General features: G+C 42.9%; 1 protein-coding gene across 1 annotated transcript in view; it reads left to right on the top strand.

Moving 5' to 3' along the window:
* The first annotated feature begins 1,584 nt into the window (after window positions 1-1,584).
* The window catches only part of TACR3 (tachykinin receptor 3), a 64,370-nt gene continuing 47,889 nt past the window's right edge, over window positions 1,585-18,065 (top strand). The window contains exon 1 of the mRNA XM_024203375.1: window positions 1,585-2,060. Within this exon, the coding sequence (XP_024059143.1) occupies window positions 1,585-2,060 (476 nt within the window). The remainder of the gene's footprint in view (window positions 2,061-18,065) is intronic.

Genomic DNA, 18,065 nt, shown 5'->3' with positions numbered 1-18,065 from the left:
AATACATCAGCCAAGAGAGAGCACAAAGTAATACTTCATCGCTGACATCCCAAAGAAAATATATTCTGATGCCAAGTATTAGTTCTAAATTGTTGAAGTATGGAGTAGAATGGCACTGAAATGCACTCATTGCCTGCACCGTGCAATGCCTCAGATAGTCGGTGTTTGACGGATTTGACAATGCCTTCCAATCAACATCTGCACGAAGCAGAATCTCTGTGTCAACTGCAGTTACAGAACTAAGAAATATGTGGTTTTAGGCATTACATCAGGTTATAAACCCAGCCGCTTTACCTCGTCCCATTGAGAAATTGACATCAATTAATGAAGATAGCTATACTGATTGCTCAAATTAATAAAAGGTGCAAGAAGTTCAGGTAAACGAAAAATGTTTACAATTGCCCAGTGAATTCAGAGCAGGTAGGGTTTGTACAATATAAACAATTATTATAAACCTGGACTACTGGATTTTTTTTTCAGTACAAAGAAAATTAAATCCTGCTGATTTCCCCATGTTTAGGAAAATTTTACCTTACTGTCAATTCTACACAAAGGACTATATTATGTTATCAATTGAAATCAATAGTTGTTGAATAAACTGGTAGCTTTATAACATCCAAAGATTATTCATTAATTTAAACTTTATAAATGTTTCCTGACAGAATTAACTATTACATGTAAAGAAGTGCAGTAGAAAGCAGCAAGATTTATCATTCATTTATCTCATGAAAAATGTCATTGCTTTAGATCTGTAACAGCAGGAATAAATAGCATGCGGTCAAATGAAAACTTGGTGAAGGAGGGGGGAAAAAAGACGAGCATCAAAAGAGGATCTTAATAAATTGTTCTAAAGAATGTGTTAATACAAATCAGGGATGTATTTGTCCAGCCAGACTGGCTGCTGCCCTTAGCAGAATGCCCAGCATTTCTCAGAGAATGTTCTGACAGAACACAGAATGGAAGTGACAATATAGTGTGTTTTTATTAGCATCTGAGACTTGGAATGTTCAATTGATTCCAACAACACAGAGCCCTACAAAGCTGGGGAAAGGAGTATAACAAACAAAAAAAACAGGCATCAGCATGAAAGGGTAAAGAGGGAAGTGAAGGGGGAAGGGGGTGGGGAGAGAGGGAGAGGATTTATTCTCCTTGTTCCTTCCTTCACAGCTACTGAACGTGGATGCTGCTGACAGTGAATGAAAGCTGGGGAGAGGAGGAGGGAGAAGAGAGAGAAAAAAAGTGTCATCACCCCACTCCCTTTAGGACGCCGGGGAACACACAATCCTATAAAAGGTGCCTCAGCTCCTGATCCCCTTCTCCTTCAGCAAAGCAGAGAGAGAGCTGGCTGCACAGAGAGGGAAGGGGACAGCGTGTACTACTGACAAGCAGCAGCTTTCCTGGTGTAGCATCCTTTTATAGTTTAAGCAGCATAACCACATGTGGTGTTGCTCAAGCCTGCTCTGATCCCTCTCTCACTTCCACTAAGCTGTTCTCATTTTGTTGATCAACTTTTTTGGGGGGTGGGGGGTGGGAGGGGAAGTGGGGGAGACTTTCATATTGCTGGGACAAGGGAGGACATTCAAGATGACTTCTATACCTGCATCCAGCTGGAGTGCAAATGAGAGCAGCAGCTGGAACACGAGCTTTTCTGGGTCAGGAGGCAACTGGGGGCAGCCTCTGGGAGCTCAGGCTGGTAACATCTCCTCCCCTTTAGCACCCGCAACAGCTAACTTCTCCAACCAATTTGTGCAGCCGTCCTGGCGCATTGCCCTGTGGTCTCTGGCTTATGGCGGGGTGGTGGCCGTGGCCGTCCTTGGCAACCTGATTGTCATCTGGATCATCTTGGCTCACAAGCGTATGAGGACAGTGACTAATTATTTCCTGGTGAATCTGGCCTTCTCGGATGCCTCCATGGCTGCTTTCAACACCCTCATCAACTTCATCTATGCCCTGCACAACGAGTGGTACTTTGGGGAGGCTTACTGCCGCTTCCACAACTTCTTCCCCATCACTGCAGTCTTTGCCAGCATCTACTCCATGACAGCGATTGCCGTGGACAGGTGAGAGAAAGGAGGGGACAGGTGGAGATGATGGGGTGGAGACAGAATCTCTCAGCTGAAAAATCCCTGAGGGAGAAAGCCAAATAGGTGAGGGGGTTGAGTGATGAACACTGCACCTAAAATGCTCTGTGTGGAAATTCTGCTGCAGTCCTTGTGTCTGTCAGACAGATCAGCACGGACACTCCACTGTGCCTTTTCAAGATCCCGCCCTAATGCTCATTTTAACTCTTTTTTTTCCCTCCTCTATCTGATTTACCTCTCAGTCTCTCTCTCTCCCCATCTTTTATTCCCTCTCCCTTAGTCTTGCTTTCACATTCTTTTCCTGTGTGAGGACTTCAGCAGCTGTCTGTGCTCCCATCCTTTCAATAATGATTGTGCTATGCCAGCGCCTGCTCTGGGTGTGCTCTTTACCCAGGGAGATGCTCCATTCATACGGTCCATGCCATTGTGCTACACCCTGCTGCTGGAGAGTCTATCCTAATGATGTGATTAGAAGAAGCATTTCAAATTTCCTTCTTTATTTCTGCAGCTGGCAGTCACTGAGGAGGACACATCCCAGAGAAGCATCTGCCTCTTCTTTGCTTCCTCAGCAGAGGGAAAGCAACCTCAGACTCTGTTGTCAGTAACTTCCCTAGCAGGAAGCTTCTTTCAGCTTTGCCCCTCCTGATCTTAGCTAATGAAATGATTTACATTGTCATTTGTGTATAGCAGTAGGGGTGGCTACAGGAGGTATTATGTTTTTAATCAAGTGTATGATTTCCCTCTCAATAATCAGAGCAAGGAAGCCTGTGATCCTGAGAGAAAATAGAACAGGGACAAAACTTCATCCTGGTGTTCTTGATGCTAATGGGATGGGATTGATACAGAGGTTCCTATTGACGAGAGAGATGACACCATCAAATCTCTCGCAAAAATGTTTCACTAGATTGTTCCCTGACTCTTGCAAGATCAGTCTGTGGCTCTCTCCTAGGAAGCGCTCCCTTCTTCCTGATCACTGTCACATACACTGTATTGAAAGGGAGACTCGGCACTTCCTTCATGAGCCTAAGCAATTTAGTTTACATTCAGAAAAACTGTTAGCTTAAGATTGTAGATCTGCAGCAATAGGTAGTGTAGTTATTTCTAAGACTCTTTACTTCGTGTTTGTTATTGCAGTGCATTTATAACTTTTTAAATGCAAGAGAGTACATAAGCTATTAAAATCATGTTGTGTAGGTTTGCTCACTTAACTTGCTAGAAAATATGAAACTTTGGGGTGACAATTTTTTTCAAAGGTTCAATCATATGAAGCTTTAAAAACAAGGGCAAAGACAGCAGCAGCATTCCTACAGAGCAGAAGGTCAGAATACTTCTTTGTGAGTTCTACTAAATTGTAAATCTGAAGGCTGAATTCTCAGCCACAAGAACTCATGCTAGGTACAGCTGACAGAAGAGTGGTTCTAAGCCACCTTTCCACTTCCTCTGCTCCTGGGGCCAGTGAGAGCCATTCTACCAGCCCCAAATTGTAAGAGCACACTGTGCTCTGACTTCACTCCTGCTATCAACTCACTGTACCTCACCTTCAACACACACCCCTCTGCTGAAGGGGACGTAGAGTAGATGGAATAAAGCCAGGTATGCCATCCTTATGACAGCCGAGGATTCCCCAACTGCCAATTTAGGGATAATTTAACGTCCTCGGTGCTCCAAAGAGTCTTTAGTGGGTACTGAGGATCTTGCCCTAAGATTGTATTCATATCTATCCAGATGCCTTGTCTGCATTTTTTGGTGAGAAAAAAAAATGGGATATTGCATTACACCAAATATTGCTAATTATTCTAGGAGATTGAAACCAAAGATGAAGTTGTCCTGTGTTACAAAGTCCTCAAGGAAGAGAGATTGGTGTATTTCTAGAATGAGTGAAAAACCACCTGCCCTGCTCCACACTGCCTAAAACTTAACTTAAGTGCTTGGCTTGGTTTTAACAGGTTGAAAGGCACACAAGTGTTTGAAATTCATTAGGTGCCATTCTTCCCTCTGACTTATTTCTGAGAACAAGTGACTGGGCTCAGAGATCAGAACAGGGGCTGTCACCAGAAGACATCTCCCTCCCCCACAGGCACCTGCACCCAGAAAAAACACACACACATACACAATCTACACTTGGTGTGTGTGTGTGTGGGGGGGTGCAATCAACTGTGAAACGAGTCCTTTTCTTGCCAGAGTATAAACAAATATTCAGCTCTCTGCAGGGTTTATCAAAAGCCTTTTAAGACAAAAATCTCCGCTTCTGAGGCTCAAGCAGGAGAGCAGCAGCCACTACTGCCTTCTTTTATACCTAAACAGCTGGGCCAGACACCCAAATGCACATGCTCTGTATCTTTTAACCCTTCCCCACCTGCTTCTACAGCACATCCCTGCAGACTCATAAGGAAACAGTTTAGCTGGGAATCCCAAGGAGGATCCAAGCAGGGCCGGCTCTAGGATTTTTGCCGCCCAAGGCAAAAACAATTTTGGCCGCCCCCTCCCCATCCCCCATTTTTTAATTACCCCACCCCCGGCCCCGCCTCAACTCCGCCCCTTCCCTGCCTCCTCCCCCCAGGCTCTCAAGCCTAGGAGGGAGGGGGAGAAGCGGCGCCCGCACCGCGGCCACTCGGAGTCTCCCCCTCCCTCCCAGGTTTCTCTCTCTCAAGCCTGGGAGGGAGGGGGAGCAGCGGTACGCGAGCGGCAGCAGCAGCGGAGCTGAGCTAGGGCGGCCGGGGCACATTTTTGGGGCGGCATTCTGGCGCCGGCCATGCCGCCCCTAAAAATGTGCCGCCCCAAGCACCAGCTTGTTTTGCTGGTGCCTAGAGCCGGCCCTGGATCCAAGGCCCAACCCCTCATGGGACCCAGCTAGGTAGCACATCCATCACAGGACATTGTTCTCAAAGAGGTCACTTCCTGGAGAAGAAATATAATGTTGGGTTCCTGCTTGCTTTCATGAAAGATCTCATGTCTTCTGCCAGAGCCAGGATGTTGCTTCTGGTATCCTGGTCAAGTTTTAACTCCAGCAATTAAATTCTGTCAATCTAAATACCTCCAACATTATCAATTGGATATGTTATATTCTTCACTTCCTGTCTTAATCTGATGTGTAAATTCTGTTAAACAGTTGTCACATTCCACATCGGACACATATGCATTTCAGCAGTGGGTTAAGTGATCCGTTTTTCATGCCTACCTCACAGAGATGCTACATGTCTTAGTTCATTACTGTCTGTTATATACTTGATTTCCCCACATGAAAGGCACTATAGAAATGCAAAGGTTACTTTACAGCTATTTTATCTATAAATCACTTCCATGTAGTGTGCCAGGGCACTTAGGAAACAGCACTGAAATAAAATACAATATAATTAGCATGTCAAGAAAACAATGTTAAGAAAAAATATTTAAGAACCATATGCCAAAGCATCAAATTTAAAACACCAGGGGGGAATGCTACACAAGGACTGACATTAAACAAACAGCTTCTTTTGCAGAGATGTATATGTCCCATATGACTAGAAGCTATTAAAATCAAGGTTCTGAGACACAAAAATGCATACCTGTAACTGAGTTTTATTGATTGTGTGTATTAGTATTCACACAGTACAGGTTATTCTTCACTGACCCAGGTGTCATTAACTATCAGGAAGAGCATTGATCAAAGTCTCAAGTGATGTGGATTTCCTTCAGTACTTCTAGGACTCTCTGTTGCGTGACTAAGTCAAGTTCTTGGATGGATGTGCTTTATCATTTCTGTGTTCAGTATGAAGTCACTGGAACCCACACAGGCCATCCCAAACTAAGGCGATCTCCTATGTGAAGCTGATGGAGGTGCTGGGTTCAGAAGTTGAGGATGAAGATATTTTGGGTCAATGAAATTATTCACAGTCCAAATCAGTTCAATGTGTAAATTTAGCAGCCTCTAACAGAGGAGAAGTAAAACATCTAGTTTTCTCCCACAGCCATCATCTAGGCTTGTAAGAAGGCCGTGTTTTGAAGTCTGGCTTTATTTGATGTTTCCCACTACCAATTTTCATTTCTACTTGCCCTCTTTCAGATTGGTGAGGAAAAACTCTGAGGTTCCAAGGGTAAAGCAGTAAGGGGATGCTTTGGTACCAGACCCAGTGAATGATCATAATAATTCTACCCTTCACCCCTTTCCACCAGCTACACTGATCTCAGCATAGAGGAGAGGGTGGTGTGGTCATGCTGGAAGAGTTGGGTAGTTTAATACTTGTTTTCTCTATACCCATTTCCAGTCTAGAAAAATCAGGCTTACCCTATGAACTACTCTGTGTTTAGGCCTTGAAATTAACTTTGATAATACTGGTGAAAATGGGTAGGTTTTGGAGCATTGCATCACAGGCATTGTCAGCATGGATGTTGAAGACTCCCAGGATAAAAAGCTTTAGGTATTTTATGTGTATAATGAAAGGTAGCATCTCAGTTTTCATTTATTTCTTTTCATGGATATTTATACTATTAACGCACACGGAAAAAAAAAATCACTACAACTAATGTACTGTTAACATTTCCATAATAATTCTCTCACCTTTTCCAAGGTTCATAAACACATTATTATGAAAGGAATCACCAGATAGCAATGTTACACATATCTTAGAAGTCTGTTTTCCTAGTATGCAAAGAAGTTTTTGCTCCTTGAAGAAATGCCATATTATTATTAGCTTTTTATATGCAGTAGTTCTTGGAGGAAGCAGTGGCTGATAGAGTTTGCTCTCTGGATTTGGAGAAGCTTTCCAGGAACCAAGTGCTGGAGTGTAGGCTAAGATTTCTGAAGCGTGATTTGCTTGTGTGTTATTTGTGATGCCTCTGTTCCAGGATGTGTGTATAGGATTTAGCCAGACTCTGCATCACTCATTTTCTCCTTCCCTCGAAAGCCAACCTGCAAGGCCCCCGAATTTGCTACTACTCAGCAGAGGGGCAACACTGGCATCAGAAGCAGTATTGGTATTGGAAAGAGAGGTGTGTATATATAGCAACTGATTTTTCCCCATCTTATTCATATTTCTGATAAAGCAAAACAAGACCACCAGAGAAATAAATGCACAAAGTTTGACATAAGTATCTTAACATACATTCTGGATTTCCTAGTCTGGAGATTCATGTTTCTACTTTGTATTTAAACTTGTACCATCGTGCCTACATATGAAGAGGTTCACGCACCACAAGAGCCCTTCCTCGTGGGCAGGCGTGGCATAGCAGCTCTCTGCCCATATGGCATTCCCTGCGGACAGTTGCTCCATTACTGCAGTGGTCTCTCTCCCCAAAACTCAGCCCTTCAGCCCAGGCATGATTTAATACACCCCTTTTCGGGTTACAAAATCCGATAGGACGACAGTCCAAAGGCCATTTCCAGATAGTGTTCAATCCCAGCTCAAGGGTTGATTCCACTATATCAGTAGCTAGGAGAGGAGCCCAGCCCATCTGCTATTCTGGGTTCTAACCTAAGGAACCTATAACTTGCAATCAAGGTCCTCAGTACTCATCCCTAGGCTCCTTCCTGCCAACCCTCCCTATCTCCTTTTGCTCCAGGAGCTTACTCTTCTCCCCATGGTTATTTCACCCCCTCCTAGCTTCTTACCAGACTGCTTACTCCAGGATAGCCACTCAGGCCTTATGCTCCCCCTAGACTTCCTTCTTGTCACTGAGTCACCCTCCTCCCAGGAAGTGACTAGAGCCTCCTTCCATTGCAGCCCCCTCTGTTTTTCAGTTTCCTGGTTTTATACTATTGTCCCACCCCTTTCCCCAGCTGGGCTTCATTCTCAATTAACTCTGGCCCTCCTTCTCTCAGTTGAGGCAGGATAACCTAATTGGCCTCTCAGAGCTGGTGTGGGGTGCACATCCCCTCACTCTAGGACTATACTATTTTATGTGAAAGCAGGCAATTATGACTAGAGCTGTGTGAAATACTTGTACTGAGCCTCAAACTAGCCAGAGCCTGTAACTACAAAAGTTAGAAGCCAGTGAACCTCCCTCCCTGAATTACACTCCATTGCTACCATTCCCTCCTACAACCCCCATAACGTATTTCATTGGACCTTTAGATGGCTTAATCAAAACAAAAAACAAAAACAATGGGAATCTTTTGGCTGATTTCAAAAGGTTTAGCTCAGGCCATTCAGGAGGCATTATAGGGCTTGTTGGGGAGTAGTAAGGGGTCCCTTTGGCACAAGGGTTCAGTCTAGGGTAGGAAGGGGCATTTTGTCAGAGCTTCAAATGAGCCTGCAAGGGTGATTTGTCTCCAACCCACAAGAACCAAACTGCAGGGTTCAGTAGTTGCCAGGAACCTCTTTGCAAAGCAAAACATGTAAAGATTCCACTGCCCTAATTACTACTCCTTTCTTAAACAAAGAGGAAATAATTAATCCAATACATTTTCTACAATATAAAATTACTGTTTTAAACAGAAAGAAAGTGACTAATGTGTTCTACCACTGAGCTACTCCATTCATTTTAACAAAAGAAACTCTTAAAAGTGCAGCTCTGTGCTCATGTCTTGTGTTCTTGTATTCTACTCAATATTTTCTTTTTCCTCTGTTGCTTCACCCTTCCCTTGCTGAGCAAATGTATCTAACACTCTATTTGAACATATTAATGTTCCATACATCACTGCTTTTGCTTGTGAACTAATTACATAGTGTTAGAGCTCTTTGTTTGCTCCATGTAAATAGTCTATGCTTGACGTTTCTCTTGGAAACCGAAAAGCTTGTTTCTTTCCAATAAATCCACACTCCTTTCATAATCCTGACAGTAGGATGGCATCCCAACAGGCCTGGTTTCTGAAAAATCTTCCTCCTAAACAGTGCTTCCAAGAGTACTGGTTGCTTTGGGGGGAAAAACACACAAAAAATCCTTGATTTCATAGTTTTTTATACTTTAAGATTAATCATCTTGATGGAAGTGAATACATGATTGATTTTATATGGAAGTTTGGTTCAATATATTCCTTTCTATGTGCAATAACTTGGACCCTCATTTCTTTTGCTAAAAAATACTGATATCTTAATTTTCATATCGTGGCCAGCGTGGCTAATACATCACATCCTGAAATGAGTCATTGACTCTAACAGTATCATAGAAATCAATGGACTAATCCTGGAGCTGCAGATGCTAAAATCTTCTCAGGCTCCAGACCTAAAAGTAGCTACATACCTACTTCAACAAATTACCCTGCTGAAATTGGAATTCTTCATATCAGGAATATTTTGCATATGGTGAGGTGTGATCTCCACAGATAGCAGTAATGTGTAAACGGTCTCTCAAATCCTTATTTTTATTTTCCTTATTGATAACATTGGATTCATACCATAGGCCCAGCATGTCACATGGCTAGCCCATTGCCACATTAGCATTTTCAAAGCATTCATTTCATGATTCACCTTTGTTTGATCTTAAGTCTAATCATAGCATATTACACACACATATATTTCCATGTTTTACTAACCATTTTTATTTTTCATTTCATCTGCTTTGAAAAGTTCAGACCCAAAATGGAATCTACTCAACATAGTTATTTATTCTGAAACATACCAACCCTCCAAAACAACATTAGAGGGTTTTTTTCAGGAAGGCAATCTGTTAACAAATCTGGGATGCAAATTCTCTTTGTGATTGTTGGCAATGCCTTGCCCCATTCCTCCCACTACATGTGCATATGATTACCCTTTCTGTCATGTCTGCCTGTTTGATTTATTTCTTTGAGGAGCTAAAAAACTCTGAACTTTGACATCTGTATTCAGAGAATATCTGAGTATCCAGATAGTTAATTTCTTCAGCTAGGTCAAAGTTAGGTCACTTGCTTTGAATATCACTTTAATATATTATTCTCCTAGGATTTTATCACAGCAACAAAAATATTCACTTAATAAAAATGTACTTGTATAGTGCCATTCCACCTGAATATCTCTAGCCACTTCACAAATATGCACAGTTTATGGATTAGGCCTCCCAGTGAGATCAATTAGCGTTTCCCCCCCATTTCACAGATGGGGACAGTAAAGCATAGAGAAGTCAAGGATTTCTTTTTCAAACATGTCCTCTACTTTTGACTTTGCCAGTTTTTGAGTGCCCTATCTGAGACAAATAGGACTTGATTTTCAGCACTGCTATCTACATCACCAATTGACTTCATGGCCTATTGTTGTCTTACGTTATGTCTACACTAGCACTTTTGTCGGTAAAACTTCTGTCGGTCAGGGGTTTGAAAAAAATACATAGGTGACACCAGCAGCAGTGTGGACAGCACTATGTTGGCAGGAGATGCTCTCCTGCCAACATAGCTATGGCCGCTCATTGGGGGTGGTTTAATTATTCCAATGGGAGAGCTATCTCCCATCGGCATAGAGCAGTTACACGGGAGACTTTACAGCGGCGCAGCTGCATCAGTACAGTTGTGCCACTGTATGGTCTGTAGTGTAGACATAGCCTATGAATTTGAATACTCGAATGTAGTGACGTCCACAATTAGCAGACATTTTTGAAACTGAGGCCTAAATGAACTGGCCAAGGTCACATAGGAAGTATGTGGCCTTGCAATATTCCCTCTAATTTTTTCCATCCATGCGGAATGAATTTCGTTATGTGCACCAATAGCGAGATAATGTGTGGCTGTGCGCCACCAGTAGAAACAAAATACCTAGATAGAATTTTTTTTTTCAAGTTACCATAGGGATAATTACTCCAGCCAGGACAGGTTAGGCATTTTATAATTCACTACTCAAAGAATTAAATTTAAGCATTAAAGAGAAATAAAATTATGAAATGCATAGACCAGTCAGAAAAAACTAAAATAACAGCACTTTGAAAGAATAGTATTATAATGAATATATGTACATTGCAGGAAGTGCCAAGAAGTAACAGCAGCACCACCACCACCACCACATGTGTTGGGAGGTGAGTGTGAAAGAGACATAGTGTGTGTGTCAGAGACAATGGGTGTGGGGGTGAGACAGAGACAGTGTGTATGTGGGTGTGTGTCAAAGACAGACAGTGTATGTGTGTGTGAGAGAGAGACAGACACAAAACGTGTGTGTATATGTGTGTGAGAGACAGAGTGTGTATGTGTGAGAGACAGAGAAACAGAGTGTGTGTGTGTGTGTGAGAGAGACAGAGAGAGAGATTGTGTGTGTGCTGGCTTCTGGAGAAGTCTCTGAGAGACCATGTGCTGTCTCTTTAAGGCACTCACACCAGAAGGCTCAGACCACAGCAGCTCTCCTGCTCCTGAGCCCTGGCCCCCCTCCCCCGGTCCTCTTCCCCCGCTCTGCGGAGATGGGGTACACCCTGACATCAGCACCCCTCCTACCCCTCCCACTCTGCAAAGCAAGCAGGAGGGTTCCAGGAGCAGCTGGCCAGGGGCTCCAAGGTAGAGAGCAGGAGCAATGCAGCTGCAGAGCAGCAGTGGGAGGGGCACCTAAACACACGCCCTAGTGTGCCCCTCTGCTAATTAAGTGTGCGGCACTTGATTCACTCCTGGGCGGCCACACAACCGCACAGCTTAGAAGGGAACACAGTGTGGCGGTGTCAGAAATGGGGCTCATGGATCCCGTTTTTCTGGTTTAGATAAAAAGACTATCTTTCTTCTCTTTCCCAAGGCCTCTACACTCAGCTCCTCACTTTTTTCATTCTTCACTTTCCTACTTCATCCTCTGAATACATTGCACCAGATTGTTAGCTAGTATAACTTGGAATAACTTTACTGAAGCCGGTGGAGCTACACCAATTTACAACAGCTGAGGATCTAGCTGCCTTAGCTATTCAGCTCTCAGAATCATTTTCCTGTTAATTGTTCTACTTTTAGCTCCTGGTTTAGATTACTTGTGTTCTACTCTTAGATCTTATCGTTTACAATTTAACACTCATAATTTCTGAAGATCTATCAAATTAAAAACTCCATTAGCCTTCACCAACAAAATTTAGATAATTTGTTGGTAGATAATTAGGTTGTTTTTTGTCCTCAAAGTCCTCACTTGCTTTTCAAAGAGGATATAATTTACAGGTAGAATGGTTTAGTATCATTAATATATTAGATCTTGCATAACTGGAAAATATAATTTCTTTTTTTATAAGCCAAGACTACAGTAGAAAAATATTCTCATATCATAATATTTTGAAGGCCATTTAAGACAGCTGATTTTTCCCCAAAAATAATTTTTTTACATTCTAATCTTGACCCTGCAGGGGTGAGGTGCTGATGAACAGCTATAGCTATCAAATTTTTCACAGTTGTATATAATTTAAATAAGATTTAAGTGGATTCAATATTTAAGGTTCTGGCCCAACTTCCAATGATGCCTTGGAATTATTAATATTTGAAATTATTAGTATGGAAACCACCAAACACTAATTTAACCATAAATTATTTATTAAATCCAAAGGCCAAATGGTACTTATACAATTGCTCTAAGATGCCTAAAAATCCTAAATACTAAGCAATTGACTACATCCAAACAGTAACAAAACATTTATAAGCATTTGACAAAGATACTTACCAACGGGTTAAACCCAGGGTGCTTAGACCCATATTGGTCAGCTCCAGTGTGGTCAGGAAGGTATTAGCAATGAACCCTTTAAGAATTTCCTTTTTATACCTTTTAATAAACAAGTGATGTAATTGCCAATTACCAACATTAGCTAAAAAGCAACTTGAGACAGTTCACCCTTATTTCCAGTCTTAATCCAGATAAGATTTAAAACCTGATTTCTTCCAAGGCCTTTTCTGCCCTCCTTCTTGCTGCCAACAATTTTTCCATTGCACCCGGGTTCACATAGGATTTAACACTGGTGTGTGGGTTGGGAAGGTCTATGATGGCTCATTTTAAGACAGATTCTCTTTGTTTTATTTAAAACCATCTGCAGTTCTTCCTCTCAGTCAGAGGCCTTCCTTTTAGAAACTTCCTCTTATCTCATTAGTTATTCTTGGAACCAGACAGCCACCCTACTTCATTTCTTCTGGCCTTATAACTTATTATTTTCAAGGCCTTTCTTCTATTTGCTAATCAGGGCCTTTCTTCACAACACATATATTTCCTTAACCAAAGTTAAAATAACCCTAATTCTTTAATTTCATAATTATCCTACAGGTTGGGATGCAAATTACACAACGTTGGTATTCTGCTCCCAATAAAATTATTCACAACTGCATGAGATTTGCATTTATGTGATGGGGCTGGAAATAAAAGATAGGATATAATAATTTTGCTGAAATAAGCTATTTATACTAGAAATTTGCCAGGGTAGCAAATTTTTATTGAATCCAGGTTCAGATTTTGACTGCCTCCAAAGCTTAGGGGGTGATACTTTTATGTCCATCTCTAGCATACATACATAATGAAACACAAAATATATATAGTGGAATCAGGAGGGTCAGAAGAAGAATGAGCTCTCCTCAGCCCTTCCAGAGCTGGGAAGGCTGATTCTACCAGATTTTCAACACCACCCTGCTGGGTAGTGTTCCTATTTTAAAAGGAATCTCTTTAATCTGAGGAATTAAATTAAGGCTAAGTAAATACATTACAAAGGACATATTGCAAATCAGAATAGCCTGGAATGAAAGATAAGATCACAAAGGAAACTGCAGCTCTTTAGTGAGGAAAATTGACACTTTTTCATAACTAGCTTCAATTTTCCCTCATCTTTGAGAACTGAGGGTGAGAGAAAGATCACCTTTAGTATCAGAGAGGAAATCTGCTTTATCTGCCAAGGTCTCTGAAAATCAGATGTTCAATCCAATATCAATTTTGCCTAAGATTGCATTATAAAGACTTTTTTGAACTTCTCTGCAATGATTGTCTGAGAAGCAAGGACAGTGTTCTTTGCTTCTACCATAGCATCCGCAAAGCCTCGATCAATTGATTTGTTTGACGAGGTGAATAGCCTGATTATTCCAACCTTCCTTCATGGTGGGGACTGTGGAAATTTCTAGAAACTTGACAAACACAACCCAGAAACTGAAGCCAGGGGTGGGTGGGGTGAACTGCAGCTGCCCGTTTATTAAGTGATGTGTTTAAAACGGGCTTAGGATCAGCCTCTTTTAGACACTGCCTTACTCTCCTTGCCACATTACATTAGCTGTAACCCACAGAGGTACTCCAGCTGGAGCCCCCTCAGAACAAAAGAAAGAGCTGCCCATAGAATGTTCCATGAGGGGCCCTCAACTTAAATATTAGCTATCCCACTTGGTCCAGAACAGCCAGGATTTAGTGATCTTCAGGGCAGGCCCATCTATTTACTCAGGCATTTGGGGAAGGAGAGACATGATAGGGGCTGGTGTGTGTGTGTGTGTTTGTGTAAGGAAGGAGAATATTATTGGGCTTTTTACTTTGTTTATTTTTGATTTGGGGGTGGGGAGTAGCTGTTGGCTTTACTTTTGATTGTATTTTTAAATTGGACAAAGAGACCACGGGCCTGATCCAAATCCCACTGAAGCAGTGGAAGAACTCCTGTTGACTCCAGTGGGCAGTAGCCTCACAATATGGGGCCAGATTTTCAGCTGATTTAAATGGAAGCGCTCCATTTACGTTAATGGAGCTGTGCCTACGTACATCAGCTGATGATCTGACCCACTGTTTTTAGGTGATATATTGAAAAAAAAACCACTCCTCTAATGTGTTTTTAACACATCAATTTCATACGTTACAAACCTACAATAAAATGCCTTATAACTTTTATGAGTTACATTAAGTAGATTAAATGTTTATATTAGAGGGCTCCTTAGTGCCACTCACATGTGCTCAAATACAACTCTAAACAAGGGCTGCTATAAAAAACTGACACTGTGACTCATTTTCACAGACAAAGAACCAGGTTGCCTTGTGACTGTAACTGGTTAGTATACTGTTCGGGCAACTACTTCTGAACAGAATATGCAATTGAGAAATTAAAGGAGCCAATGATGAGTTTCTGTAAAAAAGTAAATCATGGACAAAATTCATCCCTTGTGTAACTCCACTCAAGTCAGTGGAGATACACAGAGAAAAATTTAACCCAGAGTCTTTGGCCTGGGGTTGGAAAATTCAGAATCCATGTTACCAGGGTCCCACCTGCCCAAAGCTGCAACTGTAACTTCTCTTACATCAGGTGGTCTCTAGTGTGGTGGGAGCTCAATGGAAATGTTCACATAGTTTAAAACAGCATTATCCTTTCTTCTAATTTACCATTGGTGATAAAGGAAGATGGCCCTGCCCAGTTTCTGGCCTCTTCCTTCGCTGTGACAAACATCCCTACCATGTGTCCGGGGGGTCTGTGCATAGAGGAGAACTCACACACCAATCTAGAAGGCATATGGCCCATATGAACTGACAAATTGTAAGTGAGCATCCATATAATTAGGAATGTTTTCACTTCACCTACAAGTTATTGTTCATTTAGGATGGGATTTTCAAAGGCATCAAAAGGAATGACCAAATCCCACTGACTTTCAATGGGAGTTGGGGATCTAACTTAGGGCTGGTTGGGAGAAGACCTGCACCATGAAAAAAAAATCTATTTTTTCTAATTATATAAAATTAAATTAAAAAATCCAGAACATATGCACTTTTCAGTTGCCAAGAAATGTAAAATATTCAGTTTTGGGTTTATGATAAACCCTCCCACCCCAAAACCCCAAATTTTTAAACCAAAACAAATGTATTCACAAATTTCTGATTTTGTCAAAAAGTCATTTAAAAAAAAAAAGTTTCAACTGAAAATTTTGGACCAGCTCTAACCTAGCAAGTGTTTTTGAAAATCCCACCCACAAAATCCAACCTTACTGATTTCTTTGTCCCATCCACAAAAAAAGTCGCTCATTTCAAAACCTCACAAATACCCATTTTCGCTTAAAGATCTGTACTTAGCCTGTACTTCTCCCATTGCATCAAAGTACTGAACATATGACGCTTCTTGCATGTTGATTTAGTACCAAAGCGATATGTCAGACATGTGGTACTAGTTATGATGCCGTCATTTTAAATCTCAGGCCTGGTCTACACTACCCCCCCACTTCGGACTAAGGTACGCAAATTCAGCTACGTTAATAACGTAGCTGAATTCGAAGTACCTTAGTCCGAACTTACCGCGGGTCCAGACGCAGCAGGAAGGCTCCCCCGTCGATGCCGCGTACTCCTCTCGCCGAGCTGGAGTACCGGCGTCGACGGCGAGCACTTCCGGGATCGATCCGGGATCGATTTATCGCGTCTAAACCAGACGCGATAAATCGATCCCAGAACATCGATTGCCTGTCGCCGGACCCTCCGGTAAGTGTAGACGTACCCTCAGTCCCTGAACTCTGAAGTTATACATTGATTTTATGGGTTGAAATCAGACCCGTCAAGCTATTTAAACATATGGTGTTGAAACTTCAGTTGTTATAACAGATTATCACTTAATCCCTTTAAAAGGTATTAGTCATTAGAAATTCTGAAACAAGCAATTTTGCATATAGAAGAGAGCTTTTCATTTTTAATAGACTCCATGTTGATATCTATCTCTGCCTGAATTCTACTCCTGACAAACCATTTGAGGCATGTATGTGCAAAGAACCCTTGCCAGCTGTTGCTGCCTCCTGCCAAACTCACCTCCAGAAGCTTTCCTGTAGTATTACTTTGCATGAAATTGGGAGCTACATTCTAGAGCATCACCTATTTCATATGGACACTTTGTCCTTTTATTTCACAGTGTGGAGATCTGAGGTCCAGGGAAGTGTCTATGGACCAGAGCTGTGTGCACATATCTAAAAATCCTTAGACATATAGAGGTGCTAGAGCAGGGGTGGGCAAACTTTTTGGCTCGAGGGCCACATCTGGGTATGGAAATTGTATGGCAGGCCATGAATGCTCACAAAATTGGGGGTTGGCATGTGGGAGGGGGTGAGGGTTCCGGCTGGGGGTACGGGCTCTGGAGTGGGGCTGGGGATGAGGGGTTGGGGGTGCAGAAAGATATTCCAGGCTGGGACTGAAGGGTTCAGAGGGTGGGAGGGGGGTCAGGGCTGGGGCAGGGGTGCAGGTTCCAGGCGGCGCTTATCTCAAGCAGCTCCCGGAAGCAGCGGCCTGTCCCCCACTCCGGCTCCTACACAGAGGCGCAGCCAGGCGGCTCTACGCTCTGCTCCGTCTGTAGGCGCTGCCCCCGCAGCTCCCATTGGCCGTGGTTCCCAGTCAATGGGAGCTGTGAGGGCAGCACTTGGGGTGGGGGCAGCGTGCGGAGCCCCCTGGCTGCCCCATGTGTAGGTACCAGAGAGGGGACATGCTTCTGGGAGCCACGCGGAGCCACAGCAAGGCCCCGACCCCACTCCCTGGCAGGAGCTTGAGGGCTGGATTAAAATGTCTGGGGGGGTGGATTCGGCCCCCGGGCTGTAGTTTGCCTACCCCTGTGCTAGAGGTTATGGATGGTTGCAGAAGTAATGTGGTATGTGGTATGCAGGTACCATGAAGATATGCATTCGTGTTCATCACCTGTATAGCCACTGCATCTGCTGGATCTGGAAGATATTGGGTCAGGGTGGTGCAGGGCATGATGACATGGTCTAAGCATTGCTACCATTGGCAGGGGGAGCTTGAGAAATAGGCGATGGCTGTGGGGGAGCAGGTCAGGGCCATAAAAGATGTGATGCAGAGTTCCTCTTTCCAAAGTTGCAGAACCATCATGGTTCCGTTGCACAGAGAACACACCACTTGCACCAGTGTGCATCAGGGACAGTACATTTTATATAGCAACCAGGGAGGTTTGAGCAGGAGCAAGAAAAAAAAGCAAGGTGTGGCTAGTAGGTCTGCAACTATACAAATCTGTTGGCCAAGACCCCTGTGTAGGGTGAATGTGGAGGTTGCAACAGCTCCAATGCTCCACAGCCTACCAACAAGGTGGAGAAGGAAGGATTCTTTCCTGTCCACCCTGGCATTAGTGCTCTGTGCCACTTATTTGAACTTGGTATGTGGAAATAGGATTTGGCCCTATTATAGCATTCTTTCAGGAAGACAGGGATATATCCCTGGGACCTGTTCCTGCCCC

Source organism: Terrapene carolina, unplaced genomic scaffold, assembly GCF_002925995.2.
Source record: "Terrapene carolina triunguis isolate 2854851 unplaced genomic scaffold, T_m_triunguis-2.0 Scaffold706, whole genome shotgun sequence".
Taxonomy (NCBI): domain Eukaryota; kingdom Metazoa; phylum Chordata; order Testudines; family Emydidae; genus Terrapene; species Terrapene triunguis.
The sequence above is the reverse complement of the archived record's forward strand: the minus strand, read 5'-3'. Positions and strand labels throughout refer to the sequence as shown.